Raw genomic sequence first — 20,808 nt, 5'->3', positions numbered from 1 at the left:
CAGAAACTGATGCGTAGTTGCCTTAAACGCACACGAGCTTGATCCTTGTGCTGCACAACCTCTGGGTACAAGCTCCCAACTCTGTACCCTGTAATAAATGGTTTAACTGCTTTGCTATTTCCCCCAAACTTGGGTGGATTGATATCAAGTATTTTATTCTAAACCCTTCTTTAGAATAAGACACCTGCTTACTCCTATGCCCGTCTCTTTTCCATATTAGTCTAAAGAGCATTGTCAGCCTTTTTAATGTGTGGTTTACTTTTTTTGTGTGTAGCACACATTAACACAGCCTTTCTCCTCACACAGTGATCTTGGCTGCTGGAAAAACCCAGTCAGTATCCTGAATGCCTTCAATACAGGACTTTTCAGCAATGCTGGAATTGCTGTGCCTCCTTTAATTTAAGAATCGGATTTAAAAGAAAAAAGTCTTCTGTCAGATTTAATTTACCAGTCTATAGCCAAAATCCAGGGGCTGACCTATGCAGTTTCACTTCAAGTTCACTCATTAAAAGTGTAGCCTCACTGAGCTGGCATTCCATGGCTGGAGCAGATCAGAGGAATTTGTCTCATCCTGCTACGGAGTTCCACGACCGGCTGCTGTTCGCGGCCCTGCCTCTGACTGAAGACCTGGGCCAGACCCGTTGCTTTAACCTTCCCAAAACCTGGTTTATTCAGGCTTTGAACGTTCCCTGACATAGCTGAATCTGCTCAGATTTTTCTAAACCAGAGGCCATTCAGACGCATCTCAACAACCAAGCACGGCTCCCTTGAGAGCCGCCCAGTACACAGAACCGTCAGGCCGCGCCGGGCCTTCTGGCACCCGCGGGTCCACCCCGTGGCGAGGGCCGCAAAGCCCGAACAGACACACCGCGGACAGCTGAGCCACGCGGAACGCGGCGGCTGTCCCGGGCGACGGGCGGGGCGACTTCCGCGGTGCCCGGCACGGCTTCCGGGAGAGGCGGCTCCAGGTGTAGCGCTCGGTTCTGCTCGGCTGCGCGCCCTCGGCTGCCGCCATGGCCCGCAAGAAGCTGCACCGGCCCATCGCCGCCATGGCCAAGAAGATCCGCGAGTACCGGGCGCTGAAGGATCAGCCGCGGGACTCTCAGCGCTTCGCCGTGGACTACGAGACCATGCGGCGGCCGCTGACACAGAAACGGCTGCCGGTGAGGGCCTGGGAGGACGTGCGGAACGAGAACCGGCTGTTTGCGCTGCTCTGCCGCCTGCCGCGCTTTGGCGTGGGCCGCACCGTCACCCGCAAATCTTGGCTGTGGGCGCACGACGAGCCCTGCTACTGGGTTATCACCAAGGTGAAGGCGGACTACATGGCCGAGGTACCTGTCCCGTCCCGCCCGCCACCCTGCTGCGCCCGGCGCAGCTCCCGCCCGCCGCGACCCACACTCATCAGGTTCCTCTTTTCTTTGCAGAACATGGACCATGGAAGAGCCTGGGGCTACCTGACCTTCAAAGGTAAATCCAGCTCGTTGTCCCACACACGGGGGCAGGGCTAGAGAGCACCGGGTGCGTGAGGGTGGCAGGGAAACCGCGGGCTCCCTGCCTGGGAAATTTGTTTTTCTCAGATGTTCTAATGAGAAAAGAAGTTTCCTGCGTTTCAAAAGCTGGGATCTAGCCCCTTCAGAATGTCTTCCCAAGGAATAAATACTATGTGACAGCCAGTGCAGTATGACGTTGGGGAACAACAGCACTAAAAGCGTATTAGGTGATTTGACAAGACTATTCTGAGACTTTCAAAGCAAGACACGGTATGAGCATGAGAGTATTCCAATTAAAATTGTCATTGAAAAAGTGCAACAGCAAGTAAGTTGTGTTACTGAAATTTTAAATTAGTGATTGGAGTTGGATAAGCAATTTTTTCTTCTTAGAGCTGCTTTTTATTAAGTATACAGTTTTCCCTTACTGGAATTACTGAAACAGTAGTCATTCGAAGGTTTCAAAGTTGTTGAGCACTTTTAACACTTAGTTTTCCAGGAATTTTTCATCAGTGTAAGGAGAAATTACTCTTGTTCCTTAGCCATGGAAATGGAACTTGAGAGACAAAGCAAAACTTTAAAATAAGAGAGGGAGTCACCCACACAGCTGAAACATCTTGTCTGTAGTTCTTCTAACATGTTTCTATTTCAATTCTCAAGGACAGAAGTGAGATCCTGTAGTATAGCAGGGAATAATTTGTCCAGCCCTTTGAAAACTCTCTTTACTCTTGCCTGTTGTAGCATTTTGGGTGCCAAAGAGTCAACACTTCCCGGAGGCAGTTTATTGTGATGGTGTTAGCCAGTGGTGTTCATCATCTTTTCCCAGGAAAAACTGAAGAGAAAGTGAGGGAGATTGACAAAGCCATGTACCATGACTGGCGTATGGTGCCCAAACACGAGGAGGAGGCCTTCAAGACATTCACCCCAGTGCCTGAGGAGACTGTTCAGTTCCTGCCATACCCACCACTGCTCCGAGCCATGATCCTTGCACAGTGGCAGAAGGAGGGAAAACGAATCATGGAAGAGCCAATTATTGATCTAGAGAAGGTCTTGGCCTCTCCCCAAGAGCAGGCAAAGAAAAAAACTACAGGGACACCGGTATAAAGACTTGTTCTGTGTCTGAGTATCCCGTATCCCACGTGCTCTCACTGCCTGTTAGAAGCTCAGTGCACAGGGGGTCTTACAGAGCCCCTCTGTGCCCATTGTGGTAGGATGTTTTCAGCTTTCTCCTCAGCTCTACAAGTCACCTAATCTGAAAGGGAAAATGCACATACATTCAGACTCTTCTTCCATAACTTTCGTTTCAGTCAGCAGAGGATTCTTGGTTCCCTTGATAGTCTCTAAATACACAGCTCCAGTCAGCCAGTTGCAGTTCTTCAAGCATAACATTTTTTACATAACTTAGGTTCTGCATGAGACACAGAAGAATGACTGCAAACATCACAGTATTTCACAGAGCTGTGAAAAAATGTATCTGCAAATGGAAATAAATATTTTCTTAATTCTGCAGCACAGTTCTAAGACTCATGAATTTTTTTCAATGCCTGGACATCGTCATGACAGCCTAATGCAGAGCCATTAGCTCAGGCTCAGTATCTGGTTGTCTGAACACTGTAGAATGATCTGGGTTACTGGCATGTGAAGGTAGTGAATAAGAGAGGAACGTGCCTTCAATACTAAGATAATCCAAAGTTATCCATCTCTTACTCCCAGAGATATCTGTCAAGAGACAGGAGAAATTATTTTAGTTCTGGTGATGCAAAGGAGGTGGGATTGACTCTTACCATTTGAAGTCAGTTGTAAATCACCCCTGTTCCAGGGCAGCATGTTGCAAACATTAAAACATGCAGCTCCTGAGCACAGTTCCTGGTATTTCATTGTCTCTTGCAGTAGCTGTGGATGCTGCTGCTGTGTCAAAGGCTGTTGGAGGGTCTGCTCTGGTAGGGGTGGAGGGAGCACAAGAGCTGTTCAGCTCTATAGATCAATTCCCTGCAGAAGTAACTGGTTAGGTCCTGTGTCTGCAGGTAGTCAGGAGGTGGTGTCCCATTTACTGCAGCATCCTGAAATCACAAACAGCCTGAAGGGATTTAATGAGGGAGAATACAAACTGGATTCTGCTCCACCCAGTGTGTGTGGCCTGGATGAGGCTTGTAACATGTGGCCCCAGGCAGCAGAAAATGGTTGTCATCAGGCAGGAGCACACAGATTGACACCAGCTACCTGTATTTCCATCGGGTTCCTCACCAGAGGCTCCTGAAGGATTAAGATGCTATGGAATATAAAGGAAGGCTTTTCTTGCAAGTTGGAAGCTGGTCTTGTGACAAGGAGCAGAGTCTGGGAAGCCTGAGCCTGCCTTCTTGTGGCAGGAACATTGCAGAGCATGTGCCAGATCTAGTTCTCTGGCTTTAGAATGAATGGGAGAATCCAGGAGAGGGAGAATCAGTGGTGTTACAGGCAGAGTTTGAGGCTGTGAGCCTTCTCATCACAGTTGCTGTGGCTGGAAGGTAGTTTCTTTCCATAGCCCCCACTGCTGCCCACTGTGTATTCTTGCCATCCCAGCCATGACTGAGGTACTACTGAACACAAATCAAGACCAAGGGAGATGGGAAAGAGGTTTCGTTGTGAGTCAGATGGGCTGAGTGGAACAGTCTAGTCCTCTGTCCTCCACAACTGGGATCTGAATGTAGCACCAGCAGAGGAAGTGCCTTCCTGAGGGGGCACACAGAATCTGACCACAGTGGGGAGACCCAAGTGCTGGTCACAGCAGCCCCAGAAGGGCAAGAAATGACCCATGACCGAAGTATAGTAGGGAGTCAAGCCAGCAGCAAAAGTAGATGGAGCTGATAAGGCATAGACTCACACAGCAGCTTGGGTGAGGCAGGATCTAGCCATGTCTAGCCCTTGAATCAGTGCAGTTCCACAAAGTAACTAGGTGTCCAACTGCTTCTGGGACTGAGGGGCCTCCTGCAGTCGAATGATGCTGATATCACTGATGCCTTGGGACTGTGAAGTGCCACACTGTAGTGCTGAAAAGTGACTGGATGTATTATCCCTAGCAGTTCACCTGAAAGGGCCACCCTGACTAAAGTTGCAGCAAGCCAGCAAGTGAATGCTTCTCTGCTCCAGCTTCTATTTCTGAAATTGTGCCACCTTATAATTCCACCTTTTATTTCTGCTGCTGGTACAAAAGAGATCGCACTGCTGCTGGACCAGCCCCTTCTACTCCAGCCTTGTGAGCCATCCACATTTCATTTCTTGCCACTGAGCTGCTCAACAGGGAACACTTGAGCTGCATTCCCACCCTTGCAAGTGTCCTGTTAAAAACTGAGCAGCAATCCCAGTGCATTCACAGGAACACAACACACTGCCCAAGCTGATGTTAACATGTTTACTACATACAGAACATACATAGTTTGTTGATAGCATGGGGGACAAAGCACGGGAACAAATTCATACAGCAGGCTCTTTACAGAATGCCATCTTCAGACCAAACAGCGGAGTTTACAGGCCTTAAAGACACTTTTAAAAATCCATTTGTAATACTTTACATACATCACAGTGGAGATATGACAGAGAAGCATAGTGAAGCCAGTCGGTTCTCACCTTGATGCCCAGCAGCCACCCAAAGCCATAGGAGCTATAGCAGAGGCTGGGTCTCCCCTCTGCAGCTGCTCCTCTGGGCCATATGCTTCTCTTGGAGGAAAACATGGCATTGAGCTGGAAAGTAACCTGATGGGAGATTCCCTCATGTTGTTGTGGCCCAGTGCGTGACCAAGCTATCCCTTCAACTTCTCAAACCAGATACAGAACAGTCAGTAGTACAAATGGTGCAATTATGACTTTGCTATGAAAGAGCTGACAGAGCTAAGGAACTGAACTCTACCAGGGTTGGTTTTTTTTTCCCTTCAACTAGCCCAAATTCTGAAATTTGCCTGACCCTAACTGATGAATTATGACATGACAGTGGAATCAGTGCTCTAAATGTGATATTGTTAACTTCAATGCACTCTGTGTTGAGATTCAAAGAAGTCTTCCTAGCAGAAAGTATATGGTAAAAGTGAATGAGAAGCCTGGCGTGGTCAGCAGTGCCCCAGCAAAATGTCCCTGGCAGATTGGCTCCAAGTATCCCTTAACCTCATGCCAGTCAGAGAGCCCAGTATTCAGATGCCTGGAAGATGCCCTCTGACTGGACTCCTGCCTTGGGGAGGAGTGGTGTGGTGACCACATGTCACCAGCACTGCTTATATGTAGCATGGGCACCACGGTGGCTGGCTGAGTCCTCTGTTCACCAGATACATCTCTTGCCTTCTTGCAGGGAAAATATATGCCTCAAACCTTTCCTGAACTATTCCGGATACAAAAATTGTTTCAGTGCTCCTGTGTCACAAGAGATGCCACATTTTAGAGCATCCCCTGGGAATACAGCATCCCTGCAGCACACCAGGACGTGCAAGGTCCATAGCAGGGAGCTTTCCAGGAGATGGAGGCTTGCCCAGCTGTTCCCCTACTGTCACAAGGATATCTCTATGAACCCTGGAGTGCTATACAGGTCAGGGAAAAAACAAGATGACCACCAGGAGATTCCAAATTCATCACTAACCAATGCAACTTACCCTAGTCCTGCACACCCAGAAAATAATGTTCAAGGAACACAGAACTTGTCCTTGTGTCAGGGAGAACACACCACTGTCTCTACACCTGGAACTTCCATATTCTGCATCTTGAGCTCAAAACCACTCTCTCTGGCCCCATTTTTTGCTGCTTCTTTTGTAAGCAGAATGCACATCTGCAATCACTCAGCATTGCTTAGACAGAAAGGGCTATCACCACTTTTCTTGGGGGCTGTCAATTTTTCCCAGGAGTCAGAAATTTCCAGGTTTTCAAACTACTTACTAGCATAGTCAGTGCTTGTGATGTAAAAGATGTCAGGAATCTAGACTCAATTCCTTTTTCTCTGTGACATCAGGTGAGACATAGCCTTGACTGCACTTGTCCAGTCTTTCCTAACCAACTTCCAAGTCTTTATGAAAAGAGATCTCCTTCTAGCACATGTTAAAAAGGAGACACAGCCTTGAGATGAGGCAATCTCAATGTGTTAATGCAGAACTCACAGCAGATCAGTACCATCTGCCCTCACCTGTCTGTTACAAGCTACCAAATGCAATGCAGAGATAACCACCACATGAACCTTTCAGAATGAACTCAGGAATTCTTTTCTGTATGATATTTTTGGAAGAAGAGTTAAAAGTGTTGCCTTTTGTGGTCTTAAAAAAACAATGTTCTGGTACCCTTTTGTTACTGTTTGGCCTTAACAATCAAAAATCCATCTCCCATGGTGAGCCCACCAAACCTCTTGGGTCACTCAAAGGCAGGCACCCAGCACTGGAGGGCAACGGTGACTGCTGAGGCAACAGCAGCAGCAGAGGAAGAACTTTCCCCCTGCAAAGATGGATTATGTGATCCCCACTGTAAGGGTGCTGCTGCCTTCTCCAGCCCCACAGCCAAAGTGCTACTGAAACCATGATGCTCTTTGGAGGGCTCCTTGGACCCTTAGTTGCTCTAAGTCCAGAGGACGTTATTCTGTGCTTAAGGGTGAATAAGGATAAGATGAAGAGTCTACTGGTGAACAAGCATTTCTGCTGGGGTGCTGCAGAAATGATTCACCATGACTGCTTTGGCAGGGAATGCCTGAGGACACACTTATTTTTCATGCCGGTGGGAGTGAGGCAACCTGCCCAAGAACCTGAGCCACCCTCCTTCAGCTGCCCCTCCTGATATTGGGCAAAGGTTTCCCACAATCTTGGCTCCAAGTTCACTTAATGGTGTATTGCCATTTCTCTCCTTGTAGATGCCAGCTCCAGAGCAGAACAAGAACCTAACCACGCCAAAAGCATACGGGCCTGAGATGAAAGCTGCGAGTTTAGAGTTTCAAGGGGGTCACAGTCCAAGGCAGGAACCGTTGCAGTTGTCCAGGGTCAGTTTCCAGCAGGAGTTATAACGCAGGCATTCTGTATGTACATCATGGCATTCAGGCAGGAGGAGGAACACTTACATTGTGGGAAAAGAGGAACTCTCACTCAGGGATGTATGATACCTGCCACACAATTATGTGGCTCCGTTCAGCCTTGGAAAGTACAGGTTTCACCTGGGTGGCATCTCCTGCATTCTCTTCGGTCTCATCATCTTCCCCATCCCCTGAAGAAAGAACAAAGAGAGCCAAAATGTCAGGAAAGAAAATGCCATGGTGCACTGCTCTGGAATACCCAATAGAGGCCAATACCCCTTTTGTCCCAGCAGTCTGATAACAGACACTGAGAGCTGAGATCTTTCTTTGTGCCTAGAGAACGTTTACAGCAACCCCATCCTTTCCTGAAGCTGGGCTGCGTGGATGGGACAAACTAGCTCCCGCAGCAGCAAAAACCACCCTTCCTTTCAGGGAAGCCAATTTTCACATACACAGCACCCTCAGCAGCATGGGTGATCATTGTGGGGCAGCAATGTTTGGAGTCAGTGGCACAGATCCATTTGTTCTTTCCAAACCCATTCATGCTGATGCTGTTTTATGATAGTTTTCATATATTTGTACTTTGTAGATTGCTAATGCATGGCTGTAGCTCTCACTACTTTTCCTACCCTTTTAACCTACATTTTAGAACAGTAAGCTAACCTTCTAACACATTCTTGAAATACTGTCTTGCCTCTTTAGTCAACCGAGGAGACCTTGCTTTTTAATGTGTATCATAGACATAATAAATGTGGGGCAAAGCTCTTGGAACAACTCCAGTGGGGCAGAACACGGGGAAAATTACCTAACCAACTGCTCTTTTAATTGAACAATATTTGTTAAATATGCTAATTTGTTCAACTTACAAAAGTGCTAAGTCCTGTATGCGTGTCTGTATGTTGCACCTGGAGGCCTTCCATGAAACACCTGCTTTTATATTACTTCCTATATTAATATAATCTCAAAAGTGCATTGTTTTGTTCTTGATTTTGTAGGCATCGCTACAGCCGTGTGGCACTGCAGCCACAGGGCACATGTTGACAGCCTTGTGCTGTGCAAGCAACGTCCTTATTTGTCCTCACAGCCAGATCCAGGAGAAACAGGAGTGCAGGGCTTTTCTCCTCTGGCTCCCCACAACAGTGATGCCATGCTTCATGATCACAGCTATGCATTCACTACCTTTCAAGATGCCTCCCACCAAGGCCACTTACCAATCCGGAAATCGATGTACCCTTCTCCTCCACTCAGCACCAGGACGTTCTTTAGCTTCTGACCCTCAGTCTCAGTGGCTGCTGTGCTAGGGTTCTCCGAAGGGCTGTCCAACACACTCCCATTCAGGGTCGCAAGAACATTACCTAGGAGAGGACAGAGGTACTGTCGGTGCCTCTGTTCAGCCCCCACGCAGTTTGCATGCACACAAATACATTGTGCAGACCAATTCTTTTGCTAGTCAAATCTGGCAGTCACTCCAATTTAAACACTGATATGTGAACCATAGGAAATGCCATCAGTAGCCTGGACCCTAGTCTGCTCCAGCCCAGCTCCAGCCCCTGCTACAAAAGGGATGGAGGAACAAACCCCTGCTGACAGAGGGCTGTGCACATCCTTACCAGGCACGGAGACGAAGAACTTGACAGCATCACGGTGCCCATGGAAGCAGAGCTGCGCCTGAGCCATGGAGCAGTAGGGAATGAAGCTGCTGGCAGATTTGTCACTGTTGTCGTCACCATACACGTGGATGATCCCACCGGAGCGATTCCCCTCTCCAGAGGTTGGTGAAGTCTTGTTTGCTGGGGACAGGGAGCAGGAACACCATCAGTGATAACTCTGAGTCTTCTTTAAGAAGGGACTCAATCAAAGAGAAAACTCATGAGCCATGAAGGAAAACCTTTAAAGGCGCAGGTATCTTTTAAGGTCTTTTATGAATGATGTGATGGAGAACACCACACCAGATTACACAGTCCCACTCTTTTAGACTGAGCAAGCTAAACTGGTGTCACCAGCAGTGATCCTGTCCAGCCTCCAGAAATAACCTAGTGTCCTAGAATCCACATTGGTCTTTGGTAGCTGGCAGGGAACCGAAGTGTCAACTGTCCCCAGAAAGCACCTGGAGGAAAATTACTGCTCTGGATCAGTGACGCTGCTCAACTTCCAAGTCGCGTCCTTTGCTCATGCCTAGTCACGAGCACACATGATGCTGAAAAAGCAGTCTCTGGGTCTGGTGAAGCCTCTTGGCTCACTCAGAGCCATCACAGAAATGGAGTGAGATGCTTCCTCATTTCTGGATTTAACCATGACACCAGACTGCCAGCTACTCCAGCAATGAGCATCTTTCAGATGCTCACCATCTACAGCTTTCAAGGAGGACCCAGGGGCCTGCATCCTTCACAGCCAGGCTACGAGAATGTGACAGTTTCCACTCACCAAGCAACAGATACCACTGCTCTGAGTTCAGGGTGGGAGGTGCTTTCCTTCTGCATGCACCCACATCAGTACAACAAGAACAATATTAAATCAGGCAGCTTTCACTTCTCTATGAGAGAGGTTGATTGCTTCATTAATTATCTACGGTTCTGTGTTTTAACTTGGGGTGAATTTTAGTTACATGACTTGGGCAAAAGAGACTTTTCCCTATCAGGCTGGAGCCATGGCACTGGGACAAGTACAAAATGATGGAAGAATGAATCAGCATGTGTGTAGTTTCTGGCGTTTCACTGCAACTAATATCAGATGCTTTGAAAGAAGAAGACACATGTTGATGATGCATCTGGACAGCCACATGAATATTTTTGAGTAAGGAAAAAGCCCCTCTAACTTCTGACTCTAAAAAGGCATGAATTTGAACTCACATCCTGCCTTAAATGGCACAAACCCGAACAATTCTTCATGCTTACCAAGTCTCTTTGGGTTCAACATCTTGTATGATGACTTACAGCTGGCAGGTGCCATAGCACAGCCTGCCATTGGCCTGAAACTGATGAAAGAAGCATCCTTGGAGAACAAAGGATGACCAAGGGAGCACTCTACTCCTGCTTCTGACTGAGTGAATCTTTCCAGTCCCCATCTCAAACTGGTCTACCACAGTAAAGGAACCACTGCTGAAGAATAATTATTTTTAACACAAAAAACCAGAAGGATCAACCATGAGATGAAAAAAATTTCTTACAGCCATGGGAAATGAGGGTATTTACATGACTGTCTTTGGTTGTTTTTCTCTAATTCAACTTAAGAGAGTGATAAGGAAAAATGGATGGAGAGAAGCAGAATGGCAGATGGAAAGGTGGGAGAATGACTACATAAGGAGATGGGTGAAAAAGGAATGACAGCTGTGGAAGGGAGGCAATGGACTTACCCCGGAGCCCAAGGAGTTGGCCACGGTGGAGGACTACAGCTAGGCACAGGCAGGAAGTGGGAACACAGAGGGGCATGGGAAGTGACAAGTAGGATGGGAGAGAAGAAAAAGTTGATTACTGGGAGATAATTTGGGGGCAATAGTATAAATAGTATAAAACCTTATGAAACCACCACAGAAACTCCTATGAGTTCATACTAACTCTCTTCTTGCTCACTTTGCTCTTACCATACAGGGACAGACATGGTATCTGACGTGGGGGAGGGACTGTGTCACAAGGATCCAGTGCTACATTTTTAGTGAGATTTTCTTGCTTACCACATTTTTTTTACAGGAACACATGAAGATAAAGCAACTGGTTAACAGCAGGGAAAAAGTTTAACTCAGAACAAGGACAGCAGCCTTAAGACAGAATGGGCTTCAGAAAGGAACTGAGAAACAAGACTACAATTGCAATGCATGAACAGGACTGTGTCACTTCCAGGAGGATTACAAGAGGTTTGCTCTTTTGAGGTACTTGTTTCTCAGCTATACTGTGAGCATTGGTGAGAACACATATATTTGGCTGCTTTCTGTTGAAAGCAATTGCAGTCAGCCTCAAATCCTACTTCCCCATGGTGATCTGGATAAGACCTTCAAAATAAGATGCTGACAGGAAAGTAGAGAACAGGACTAGTAAGAGCTTCAAATAAACTTCCAGCTCCAGAGACTCATCTATTGACTCTTACTTCTGGGTCCCCTCACCAGGCTGGATTTCGTGTAGGATACATCTATTTCTACGTGACTGATAAAGATGAGCCCTAATCTGAGTAAATGGAGCTCTTCTAAGCTCAGTTTATGGAAAGTACTGCTATGGAGACATTTAGATGACTAGGTCAAAATGGAATTTCCAGGGAGATCTTCCTGGTGAGTTCTCATCCCATGGCCTCCTTTTGGAAACTTACTACAATTTCCAAAGCTTTGTTTCTCCTGTTTCACAGTAGCTACAGAATCAGTTCACATCACTCTGCTCTGTCAAGGTCCAGGGCTGCTCATACTCTGGGCTTTTCTCCCTGAACATAGCTATGATTAAAGGGTGTCAAATGTCTCAAAAGCATCACCTGCCATGCTGTACAAGTAACACCTAAAAGCTCATTTTTTTTAGGGTGGATGCAGGAGTACTTTCAATAAATGTCACTTACTCTCAGTCAGGGGAATGGAGATGACAACACCATTCCCAGTGCCCACCCAAAGGCGGTTGCCAGCGATGAGCAGGGCTGTGATCCGCACGAAGGAGAAGCCCAACTTTCCAGTGCCTAGGAAGCAGGAATGAGAGTTGGGGAGTCAGTGATGACTTTGGGCAAGGTGTCCCTTCAGTAAATTCTGCCTTGAGCTCAGTAAGCAACAGACCCTCACCTAGCATCTTGCTGACATAAGGCTCAATGTCAACATCCTGCAGATGCTGATGGCTGTGGGCATGGTAGAGCCTCAGTGTGGAGTCCAGGCGGATGGAAACCCACACTCCATCTCCAATCCATGCCAGCTGTCGCACCTGGCTCTCCCGACGAGGATGGGCATCAAAGGATTTCTGAAGGAGGTGAACTAATGTGAGTTCACAGAAGTTTTGCCATTAATCATACACATATATTCCATTTCCAACTGAGATCACTTGTTTGGGTTCTAAAGATCTTGGAGAAGCTGTATTAATGCCAGCTGATCCCAGCAGTTCACTACTGTACTCAAAAAATCCTTTGCTTAAGCAGCTGTAGGGCAGCTTTGCAGAGTTCATGGTCTTTTCAGACGACTTCGGGAGCAACAACATTTAGATGCCAATAGCTTTCAATGTACTTGATAGAAAAGGAAAACACACAACTCCAGGATAAATTCCAAAGATCAAACTTCTTTGGGTCACTAATGTGAACTTCATATCCACCACTTCTCTCCTCAATTAGAATTATTTCAAGCACTCTCAGATTTTTACCAACACCACTGTACTGATTTTCACCCAAAAGGCTCTAAACATTGTTTTTTCTTTAGTGGGATCCCACGGCTTGCTAACTGTACTGTTGCTTTGTGCTGTAATGCCTACAGATGGAGAAGCCTCAGATTATACATGAAGAGTCACTGTAAAACCAACACCTATGTTTGGACAGAATATGGCCTCATAGACTCCCCAGTAAAGGCAAATAAAATTGTCAGTTTAGACTTACTGATAGAACTATGCTCTGCAAAGGGAGGAGAGAACAAATATCTCCTGGGAGATTAGATCATAACATGACCCAGACTGACAGTCTTTGTCTTGCAGTCAGCAATGGCAGCCCAAAGGTTCTGAATTTTACACACTGCAGCACAGAACAGCTCTAAGAACAAATACAACACAAGTGTGCATATGCATAGACACATATGTGGTCACTTACCTCAATCTGCATTGTCTTCGGCTGGATAACATGGATTTTGTTCTTGTAGCCACACCACACTCTATCATAGACCACAGCCATGCAACGGATGGAGTGGTGAGTGTGGCCAAGATCCATCAGGTGGTAATTACTGAGATCCCACTGACCATCTGAGGTGGAAAACAAGTGTGGAAAAATGCATTTCCTCCATGACATGTAAGCATACAATAGAATTCTCCACCTTTCAGTATATATCTGGGTATACAGGCTTAGCTGATACTCAAATGCTCAGTTTGCTTATGTCTGTGACCTTCCCATGACTCCTGCTTTGGGCACAGCCTTACACTCATGAAACATGTAAAGATAAAGTTTAGTTTCGTGTCCAACAGCTCTCAAATCAGGCCAATTTAAACATCCTTTCTTTCAATGAAGTGAAGAGGCTTCTCTAACAAGTACAACAAAACCAGTGGGAGAAAAGGGAAGACAGCTGAACAAGACTATGCAGAAACTTTAAAGAAATTATACAATCTTTGTGGTAAGGTTTCCTCACATCACAGACCTATAACATAATTCCCCCAAAGTGTCAAATCCAGGAGAAGAAATCAGATCTCCCTTCTCTCACTCTTATTTTTTAACTAACCAGGCAAATATTGTGTCCTTCACAGACAGGAAGCTTCTATGTCATGAATCTGTATCTTATTTCTGATGGGAACAATTTTGATGCATCAACGGTCAGGTTTGAGCTCATGACAAAGACTGAATCAAAATCTGAATTGCACAAGCCCAGAAATATCTATATTTCTTCTTACTGAATGAACTGCTACTCAATGAATAACTAAGTTCTTTATATGTCAACGTTCATCACAGTTAGCAAATTTCCATGTGCTGTCAGATGTGAACACAGCTAAGAAACTGCTCAAGCCACAGGGAAACAAAACCCACAAGCATAGAGGATCAGAAACTAAATTTACTAACTGTACCTCAAACAACTGCACTGCATATGTATTCCTAAAAGTGTCATATTTACTCCACATGTGCTACACAGCACATACACACATTTTTGTTCAGAAAAGCTCAGGAAGTGGTGTTTGAGTACACCTGAGATAGTTCAGGATAGTGATTATGTGTACAATAGCTATGTGTTTGTGCCCCAGCAGCCAGCAACTTTCTCACCTCAGAAGAGCACTTAATCCACTGCAACACTTACGGCCCAGTTTTGTTTTCTCTATTACATTGATTCTTACCTTCTCCCCGATGAAATATGGCTAGTGTTCCATCTGCCAGAGCAACCAGGACCCTCCCTTTCACATGCCTGAAATAACAGAATAGTAAATACATTAAAAATAACACAGAAGTCAGTGACTCAAAAAACTCTTCCTGCCATCCACACACACCAGCTTTACACAGTCTCCAAAATTCCCAGTCAGTTCAGCATTGCAAGAACATCCTGCAAGAGGTCACATCTCTTACCTTCACTGCAGTAAGATCATGACATCTGTAAATTTTCTGTTGAGGAACTTCTTCCCCTTCACAATACAAACACCATCAATTTCAACAAATTCTCCCTAATTTATCCCTCAGTGAAATTTTGCCTTTCTCCTCCCCAGTTACTTCCTCCTGATACTGCTAGACATGTATTCACTGAATCGGGTCAGGACTGCAACTGAGCCGGACAATGGGTTGGTATGAGGCTTTCCCATTGCAAAAAACTTGGGAAACTTCTCTCACAAAACACTTAGGAAAGCAAAGAAAAAATTGTGGCTGCCACATTCTTGTGGCAGGAGGAACATGGATAGGGCTTGCAGCAACCTGGTTTAGTGGAAAGAATCCTTGCTCACAACAGGAGTTGAAACAAGAAGATCTTTAAGGTCTATTCCAACCCAAACCATTCTGCGATTCTGTAAGTCTGTGACAAAGAGCTGCTAACCCCCTTTAAAGCACTGCTCAGGCCCTGAACCTTCTCCTCCAGGTCCCTTGGAACACACACTTACACCAGGCTCAGCACAGAGTCCTTCAGCTTTATTGAGTGCAGACACTTCTTCCAGTTGGATACAGCTGAGTGCACATAAAGCCTGTGAGAGAGGACAAATTGGGGAGGGTTAGCAGCAGGGCCCCACACCCTCAGCCTGCCCTGGTTTGACTCTTCCCTTTTGGTAGGAAAAGTGGAAGTGAGGTAAGAAAGTGATGTTAAATCCCTGAGACTATGGTGAGCTAAGCAATGAAGTGAGGAATGAAATAAGCAGTGAACCAAAGGTGTGTGGACATGAAAAGTAAGAGCCTAGAGCAGGGATATGACACAGAGATCTGCCAGCCCAAGGGGAACATACCAGCCGTTTTGAGCTCCCAGCCACATGGTGGGGGCAGCACTGGTGCAGGTCCCAGCATCCTTGGTTGACTCCTGATCTGGCACGGTTGTGCTGGGCTCCATCTTCAGCTGTCCATTCTCCCTGAAGAGGCAAAAGAACAGTGTTAGAGATTTAGCAGCAACAGTGCAGAGAATGCACACCTAGACCAGCCTGGCACAGACAGGTATAGGCCCTTGAAAACACAAATAGTTCCCTTCTCTTTGGTAGTTTTCAAGTGCAAATCTGCAATTTAAAGTATTTCCTTTCTCCTCCCCTTACAAACAAAAAGTACTTCAAATCTACAGACCCTGACTTTAGCAAGACTAGTACACAAACAGTATTTTCTCTGTTCATTTCCAACTTCAACAGAAACAACTTAGAACAACATGGGCATTCAGGAACAATCTGTATCCAAGACTTCCACCCTGTTCTTCAGGCCATCACTTCAGCTTTGTTTGTCTCAAGAACTTTTTTAATGGTGAATAGTTTCTTTGTTCCTTTTACAGGACATTAGAGGTACTACTAGAATAAATCAACCATCACTTCTACACACATATCAGTAAGCTCCTTCAGTAAGGACATGAAGTGTACATGAGCTTCGGGAGACCTGCCTTAACCATGTCTAAGTTCATAGTGAGAGGCCAAATATTTGCATCTTAACAGCTGACCCAGTCAGTTACAAGGCACGCCATGTCTGTTCTAATTTCACTTTTTTCCTTCCCTGTTATCCCATCTGTAATATTGCTTCGGCACAAAACTGATAGAAGTCTGACACTTTATCAGAAAACGAGGCTGCTTCTCATATCACTAAGCTTATGAAAACAGAACTGATCAGTAATAGAACAGAACCATGACTTTGACCCCAGCCCACCTACCCGTTCTGCCTGGGTGCCTGGGCTGGGACAGGGTCTGTGAACACGTGCTCAGTGAGGGGCCCAGGCCGGGTCTGCGTTGGCTCTGCCTCGCTGGCACTGCTCTCTGGGACCTCTGTAGCCTCTGTTGCCTCCTCAGTAGACTGAGACTGGTTGATCTTCCCATTGCAGACAGGAGCCACCTCACCTGCAGGACGAGTGTGAGACATGCTGAAGAATCAGTTGGTAAGTTAACTATATAGACATCAGGCTGTCAATTCTTTAATTTATTTTTCCTTGCCAAATTCAGTCAAGCCCTGAGCTTGTGCCACAGACACAGCAGCTCATCCAGTATCTTCTGCCTGGATGGGAAACAGACACTATTTTGAAGTGAGGCCTGATCTGTGACTAGCACAGCACAGCGCTGGAAGGGCTCCAAGGCTGTCACTACAGTATGGAGTCAGCAAGGGCAACAGTATGATTTGCATGTGAGTTTATTTGGCTTCCCAAGGCTCAGGGAACAAAGCCATCAGAACAGCAGCACGTGTAGCAGGGCAAACACCTCACATGCTCAAAATACTCTGTTGTATGACTCCTGCAATCGGGCTGCAGTATGTGAATCAGATTAAAAAAGAGGGCTCTAAGAAGAAACGTACCAGAAGGGCCTTTGGTACTCCTCTATCATAATAAAATTCTGGTGGTCTCTGAAGTGCTCAACCTGGGGACAGGAGGATGTGGCTGGAACAGCATGAGCTTTTACAGGACTAGCTGTAATTGATATGTCACTAAGTTTTACATCCCAAAACTTACCCTGTCCCTTGTCCAGCACAGGTGTGTCCCCACGTGAGGAACAGTTGCTTCGTGGCACATTGCAGCGGGTTGCACAACCCACCAACGTGATCCCTGCCAAGACACCATCTGCTCCAGCTGTCTCTTCAGGATTCACATCCCCCTCCAAGAATATCTCGCCTGGGGGATAGTCATTCTCACTGGCCGCTGAAGGGCAGAGAACAGGTTCTCATGTAAATCAAGCAGTCACTGCTAATTTAATGTAGCTGTACTCCTGAGGTCACCCTAATGATGGGAGATGCTGATCCTTGGGGTTCACCACCTTGTGGAGGCACCACAGCATCAACCAGCAGCCTGATCCACAGCAGATCCCCTACATCCCTAGTATCAGTATGCAAGGCAGGTACAGAGCCCTTCCACACCAGACAAGGCTCACTCCTGCTTTCAAAAAACACCTTTTGTGTACCAAAGGAATGACTTACTAAACACTAAACAGGGAGTGATCTCCACAGGAAGGTCCTACAGGAAGGCAAGATCTGGGTTATGGTTTTGGGGAATAATTACAGAACACAACAAAGCCCAGGGAATAGTTCCCAAGTGAGGACATCTGCTACTCCTCAGTGGGGCAGGTGACCCTATATAGACCCCAGCCTGGACCACACTCACCGGGGATGCTGGAGATGCATAGCACGTGAGCATTGCAGACAGTGAACTGGTCCACCACTGTGCCAGGTTGGTTGGCATCAATGATCACGACTTTACTGGTTGACAGTGTGCTAGTGAGGATCCAGACACGGCTGGATGTGGCATCCATTTCATGGAGCTCCTTTGCCTTTGGGAGAGCAGACACACATGGGCACAACCACTACTCCTCTTGGATCAACCTGAGCCCAACAGTGCTTGGCAACATTTACATATGACGTAATTTATTTTAAATAACATATTCTATTCTACAGTAGAACTACAGAAGAAATTTTTATCTTTTATACAGCTGCCTAATAATTTATATTTAAATTTTTATTTTTATTATTTGATTCCATTCATATTGCTGCACTAGTATCCAGAGCACTGGCCAAAGAGCCTGTCTGACTCCTTAGGGCAAGAGCAATTTGGCCACTAATTTTTCTGGTAAGATGTCTGACAAATGTATCACTGAATATTCAGTCATCCAAAATGCCCTGAGCCTGGGATGCACCCACTCATCAGCTTAAGCAAGCTGGTCTTAGGAGAGTATAACACAGCAGTGTAAGACAGGTGTGGAGAAAAACTCTACAAACCAGATGGCATAAAATATTCTATTATTATCTGCAAATTACAAAAGCTCGGTTCTTTAAATAGAAAAAAAAAAAAATCATTTAAGACTACCAGAAATCAGAACTTGATTAAATCTCAAGAGGCCCAAATGAACCCACCGAATCTCCTCTTTTAATAAAGCTTTGCCTGAATGAATTTATTATTTTATTAATTTACAATGATGAGGGCTTTATATTCTTTCTGGCAACCTCATCAAGCATTTAACTGCCCTTATTATTAGGATTTTATTCAGAATTCCAAACATTTTAAAAACAAAAGCTGGAAAACTTTATACTGCATGATTTGTCCCAAATCACACCAAAAATCACAGAAGAGCCAGCACACCACAGCACTGCCCCACAGGTACAAGAGCATTTTATGGCATAGTACAAAGGTACTAAGAAAAGGGGTATGATAGGGATGAAATGAGAAAAAACATCAGAAGAAAAAAAAAAAAAAAAATTTATTTTCTGACCTTTTTTTTCTCTGGAGATGTGTGGTTACTTTTGTTGTTCTCGCCTTCCACTTCCCTATCACAGGTGAGGGGATCATGCCCAGGATCTAGTTTCTGCCCATTCCCAGGCTCCTGTTCCAAAGGTCTCCACCCTGAGAGATTCACTCCAGCTGCACACCACAGCTAAGAAACAGAAGAAGGAATCTGAACTAAGAATTCTGCAGGCTTCATGGTCTCTTTGAATATGGGCACCTTTGTGGAGAATTGTCAAATGTGAAATACTCAAAACATTTAGTTGGAAACACCGTATCTTGATGACTTCCACTAGAAGATATCAGATTTGATGGAGGGAAGACCGAGAGAGGATCTCTGTGCCCAGTAATATCACTGCTTTTTAGTTACTGCAGCAAAGCAAACCAGGACATGGCAGATGTTTAATGTGTTCAAACTGACAGAAGGCAGGTTAAATGACGTATTAGATTCTTCCCTGTGAGGGTGTGAGGCTGGTGAGGCCCTTGCACAGGTTGCCCTGAGAAGCCTGTGGCTGCCCCATCTCTGGAAGTGTGTAAAAACAGTCTGCTAGTTTAGGTCCCATATAAGCAGTTTTCTGAAATCAAGTCCAGCTAACCTCCTATGAATTATTTCCAGGAACCTTTTTTAGAAAATACTTGGAACAAGAGCACAGAAACGAAAACTAGATTTATCTAAAACTTTAGGGAAAGATGCTGCACAGAAAGTTATCTAAAGGTCACACCTAGAACCTTCTAGAAACAACAGCTTTTTTTTTTTTTTTTTTTTTTTACAATTTAACCATCAGGATGACTTCTAAAAATCAGCTCTGAATAAAGTAATGACAAACTGGCTATTTCAAACAACCAGTTACAGTAGCTAAATCTGCCACCTGCACAGATGACCACTTATGTCCAATTGCAATTCGTAACATTCTAATTATGTGGATTCACAAATATCTAATCCAGATTATACTGGCCTGTTACCAATAGATTCTGGTCAACAGTAGAATTTAAGGAGTGATGAAACACGTTTTTACTTCCACTTGGTCATTTTCAGGAATGTTTTTATCGGCTTCCATAACACCCTTAGGAGTCCTAGCAAAAGCACTAGAATCACAGAATGTTGCTGTTGTTGATGAATTGTCTCAAAAAAGCAAAAGATGTCACAGAGCAGAAGTGGACCTACCAACCAGAACCAGCTGAGAATTTTGTCCAAAAATACTTTTTCCCTACATTCACTACAAACCACCATTCAAAAAAACAAAATGGAAGATAGAATGTGGAATATATAATGTCAAAAGAATACAGATTATTGTAAAAACTGCAGGCTTAGTGACCCAAATTCTTTGCTTGTTTCATGTCCCCTTTCTGGACTGCATGGTGAGGAGAAACAACATACCTTCATAGTTGGGTCCTTCTCTACTAGTGGGCGACAGTACACAGGCACAGGGACATTTTTCATGCGAGTGTCTTCCTGACCACCATTGGGACTCAGCTAGGAGGAGAAAAGACAAAACAGAAAGTATAAAGCTGCCAACACTGGGCTATGGCAAGAGAGGTGGAATCAATGTGGCAGAACCAACCAGAGGTGGCTGCTGCTGAGGTTTCCTATCACATCTTGTGTGAAACTGAGTCCTTAAGGGGAGAGGAGCAGTGCACCCAACAGACCATCTCACAGTTATCAGTGCCCCAGTGCCCTGCTGACAGGAAAAGGATGCTCCCTGCAAAGAGCCAGGATACTAGCACTCCCTTCCATCCTGACAACTGGACTTGATGATCTTAAAGGTCTTTTCCAAATTTAACGATTCTATGGTCTGAAACCTCCAAGCCATGCTGCCAGTCTCCTC

General features: G+C 45.5%; 2 protein-coding genes across 17 annotated transcripts in view; one reads left to right on the top strand and one right to left on the bottom strand.

Moving 5' to 3' along the window:
• The first annotated feature begins 870 nt into the window (after nucleotides 1–870).
• Nucleotides 871–2,996, top strand: MRPS34 (mitochondrial ribosomal protein S34). The gene is made up of 3 exons (XM_079320391.1): nucleotides 871–1,331; nucleotides 1,425–1,467; nucleotides 2,314–2,996. The coding sequence occupies exons 1-3, from the start codon at nucleotides 1,014–1,016 to the stop codon at nucleotides 2,589–2,591; spliced, it is 639 nt and encodes a 212-aa protein (XP_079176517.1). The 5' UTR covers nucleotides 871–1,013; the 3' UTR covers nucleotides 2,592–2,996.
• Nucleotides 2,997–4,861: 1,865 nt separating this feature from the next.
• MAPK8IP3 (mitogen-activated protein kinase 8 interacting protein 3) overlaps nucleotides 4,862–20,808 on the bottom strand; it is a 58,752-nt gene continuing 42,805 nt past the window's right edge. For 14 of the 16 annotated variants that reach the window (XM_079320368.1, XM_079320376.1, XM_079320378.1 and 11 more), the window contains 15 exons: nucleotides 20,361–20,456; nucleotides 18,972–19,133; nucleotides 17,870–18,035; nucleotides 17,225–17,410; nucleotides 16,439–16,622; nucleotides 15,546–15,665; nucleotides 15,210–15,290; nucleotides 14,463–14,530; nucleotides 13,240–13,388; nucleotides 12,239–12,410; nucleotides 12,025–12,138; nucleotides 10,844–10,882; nucleotides 9,102–9,281; nucleotides 8,703–8,846; nucleotides 4,862–7,682 (listed from right to left, as the gene is read on the bottom strand). In XM_079320368.1, coding sequence (XP_079176494.1) covers nucleotides 7,561–7,682; nucleotides 8,703–8,846; nucleotides 9,102–9,281; nucleotides 10,844–10,882; nucleotides 12,025–12,138; nucleotides 12,239–12,410; nucleotides 13,240–13,388; nucleotides 14,463–14,530; nucleotides 15,210–15,290; nucleotides 15,546–15,665; nucleotides 16,439–16,622; nucleotides 17,225–17,410; nucleotides 17,870–18,035; nucleotides 18,972–19,133; nucleotides 20,361–20,456 — 1,983 coding nt within the window. In that variant the 3' untranslated portion in view covers nucleotides 4,862–7,560. The remainder of the gene's footprint in view (nucleotides 7,683–8,702; nucleotides 8,847–9,101; nucleotides 9,282–10,843; nucleotides 10,883–12,024; nucleotides 12,139–12,238; nucleotides 12,411–13,239; nucleotides 13,389–14,462; nucleotides 14,531–15,209; nucleotides 15,291–15,545; nucleotides 15,666–16,438; nucleotides 16,623–17,224; nucleotides 17,411–17,869; nucleotides 18,036–18,971; nucleotides 19,134–20,360; nucleotides 20,457–20,808) is intronic. The other 2 variants (XM_079320370.1, XM_079320371.1) reach the window with 1 other exon arrangement.

This window comes from Erithacus rubecula (genome assembly GCF_903797595.1).
Source record: "Erithacus rubecula genome assembly, chromosome: 17".
NCBI lineage: Eukaryota > Metazoa > Chordata > Aves > Passeriformes > Muscicapidae > Erithacus > Erithacus rubecula.
This window is presented reverse-complemented; position numbering and strand designations above follow the sequence as displayed.

What these genes read in the sequence shown, in the direction of transcription:
- MRPS34 (XM_079320391.1), top strand. Translation starts at nt 1,014, where the DNA reads ATGGCCCGCAAGAAGCTGCACCGGCCCATCGCCGCCATGGCCAAGAAG. An exon ending in AGGCGGACTACATGGCCGAG is followed by an intron (nt 1,332 to 1,424) that starts GTACCTGTCCCG and finishes TTTTCTTTGCAG; the next exon opens with AACATGGACCATGGAAGAGC. An exon ending in GGGCTACCTGACCTTCAAAG is followed by an intron (nt 1,468 to 2,313) that starts GTAAATCCAGCT and finishes ATCTTTTCCCAG; the next exon opens with GAAAAACTGAAGAGAAAGTG.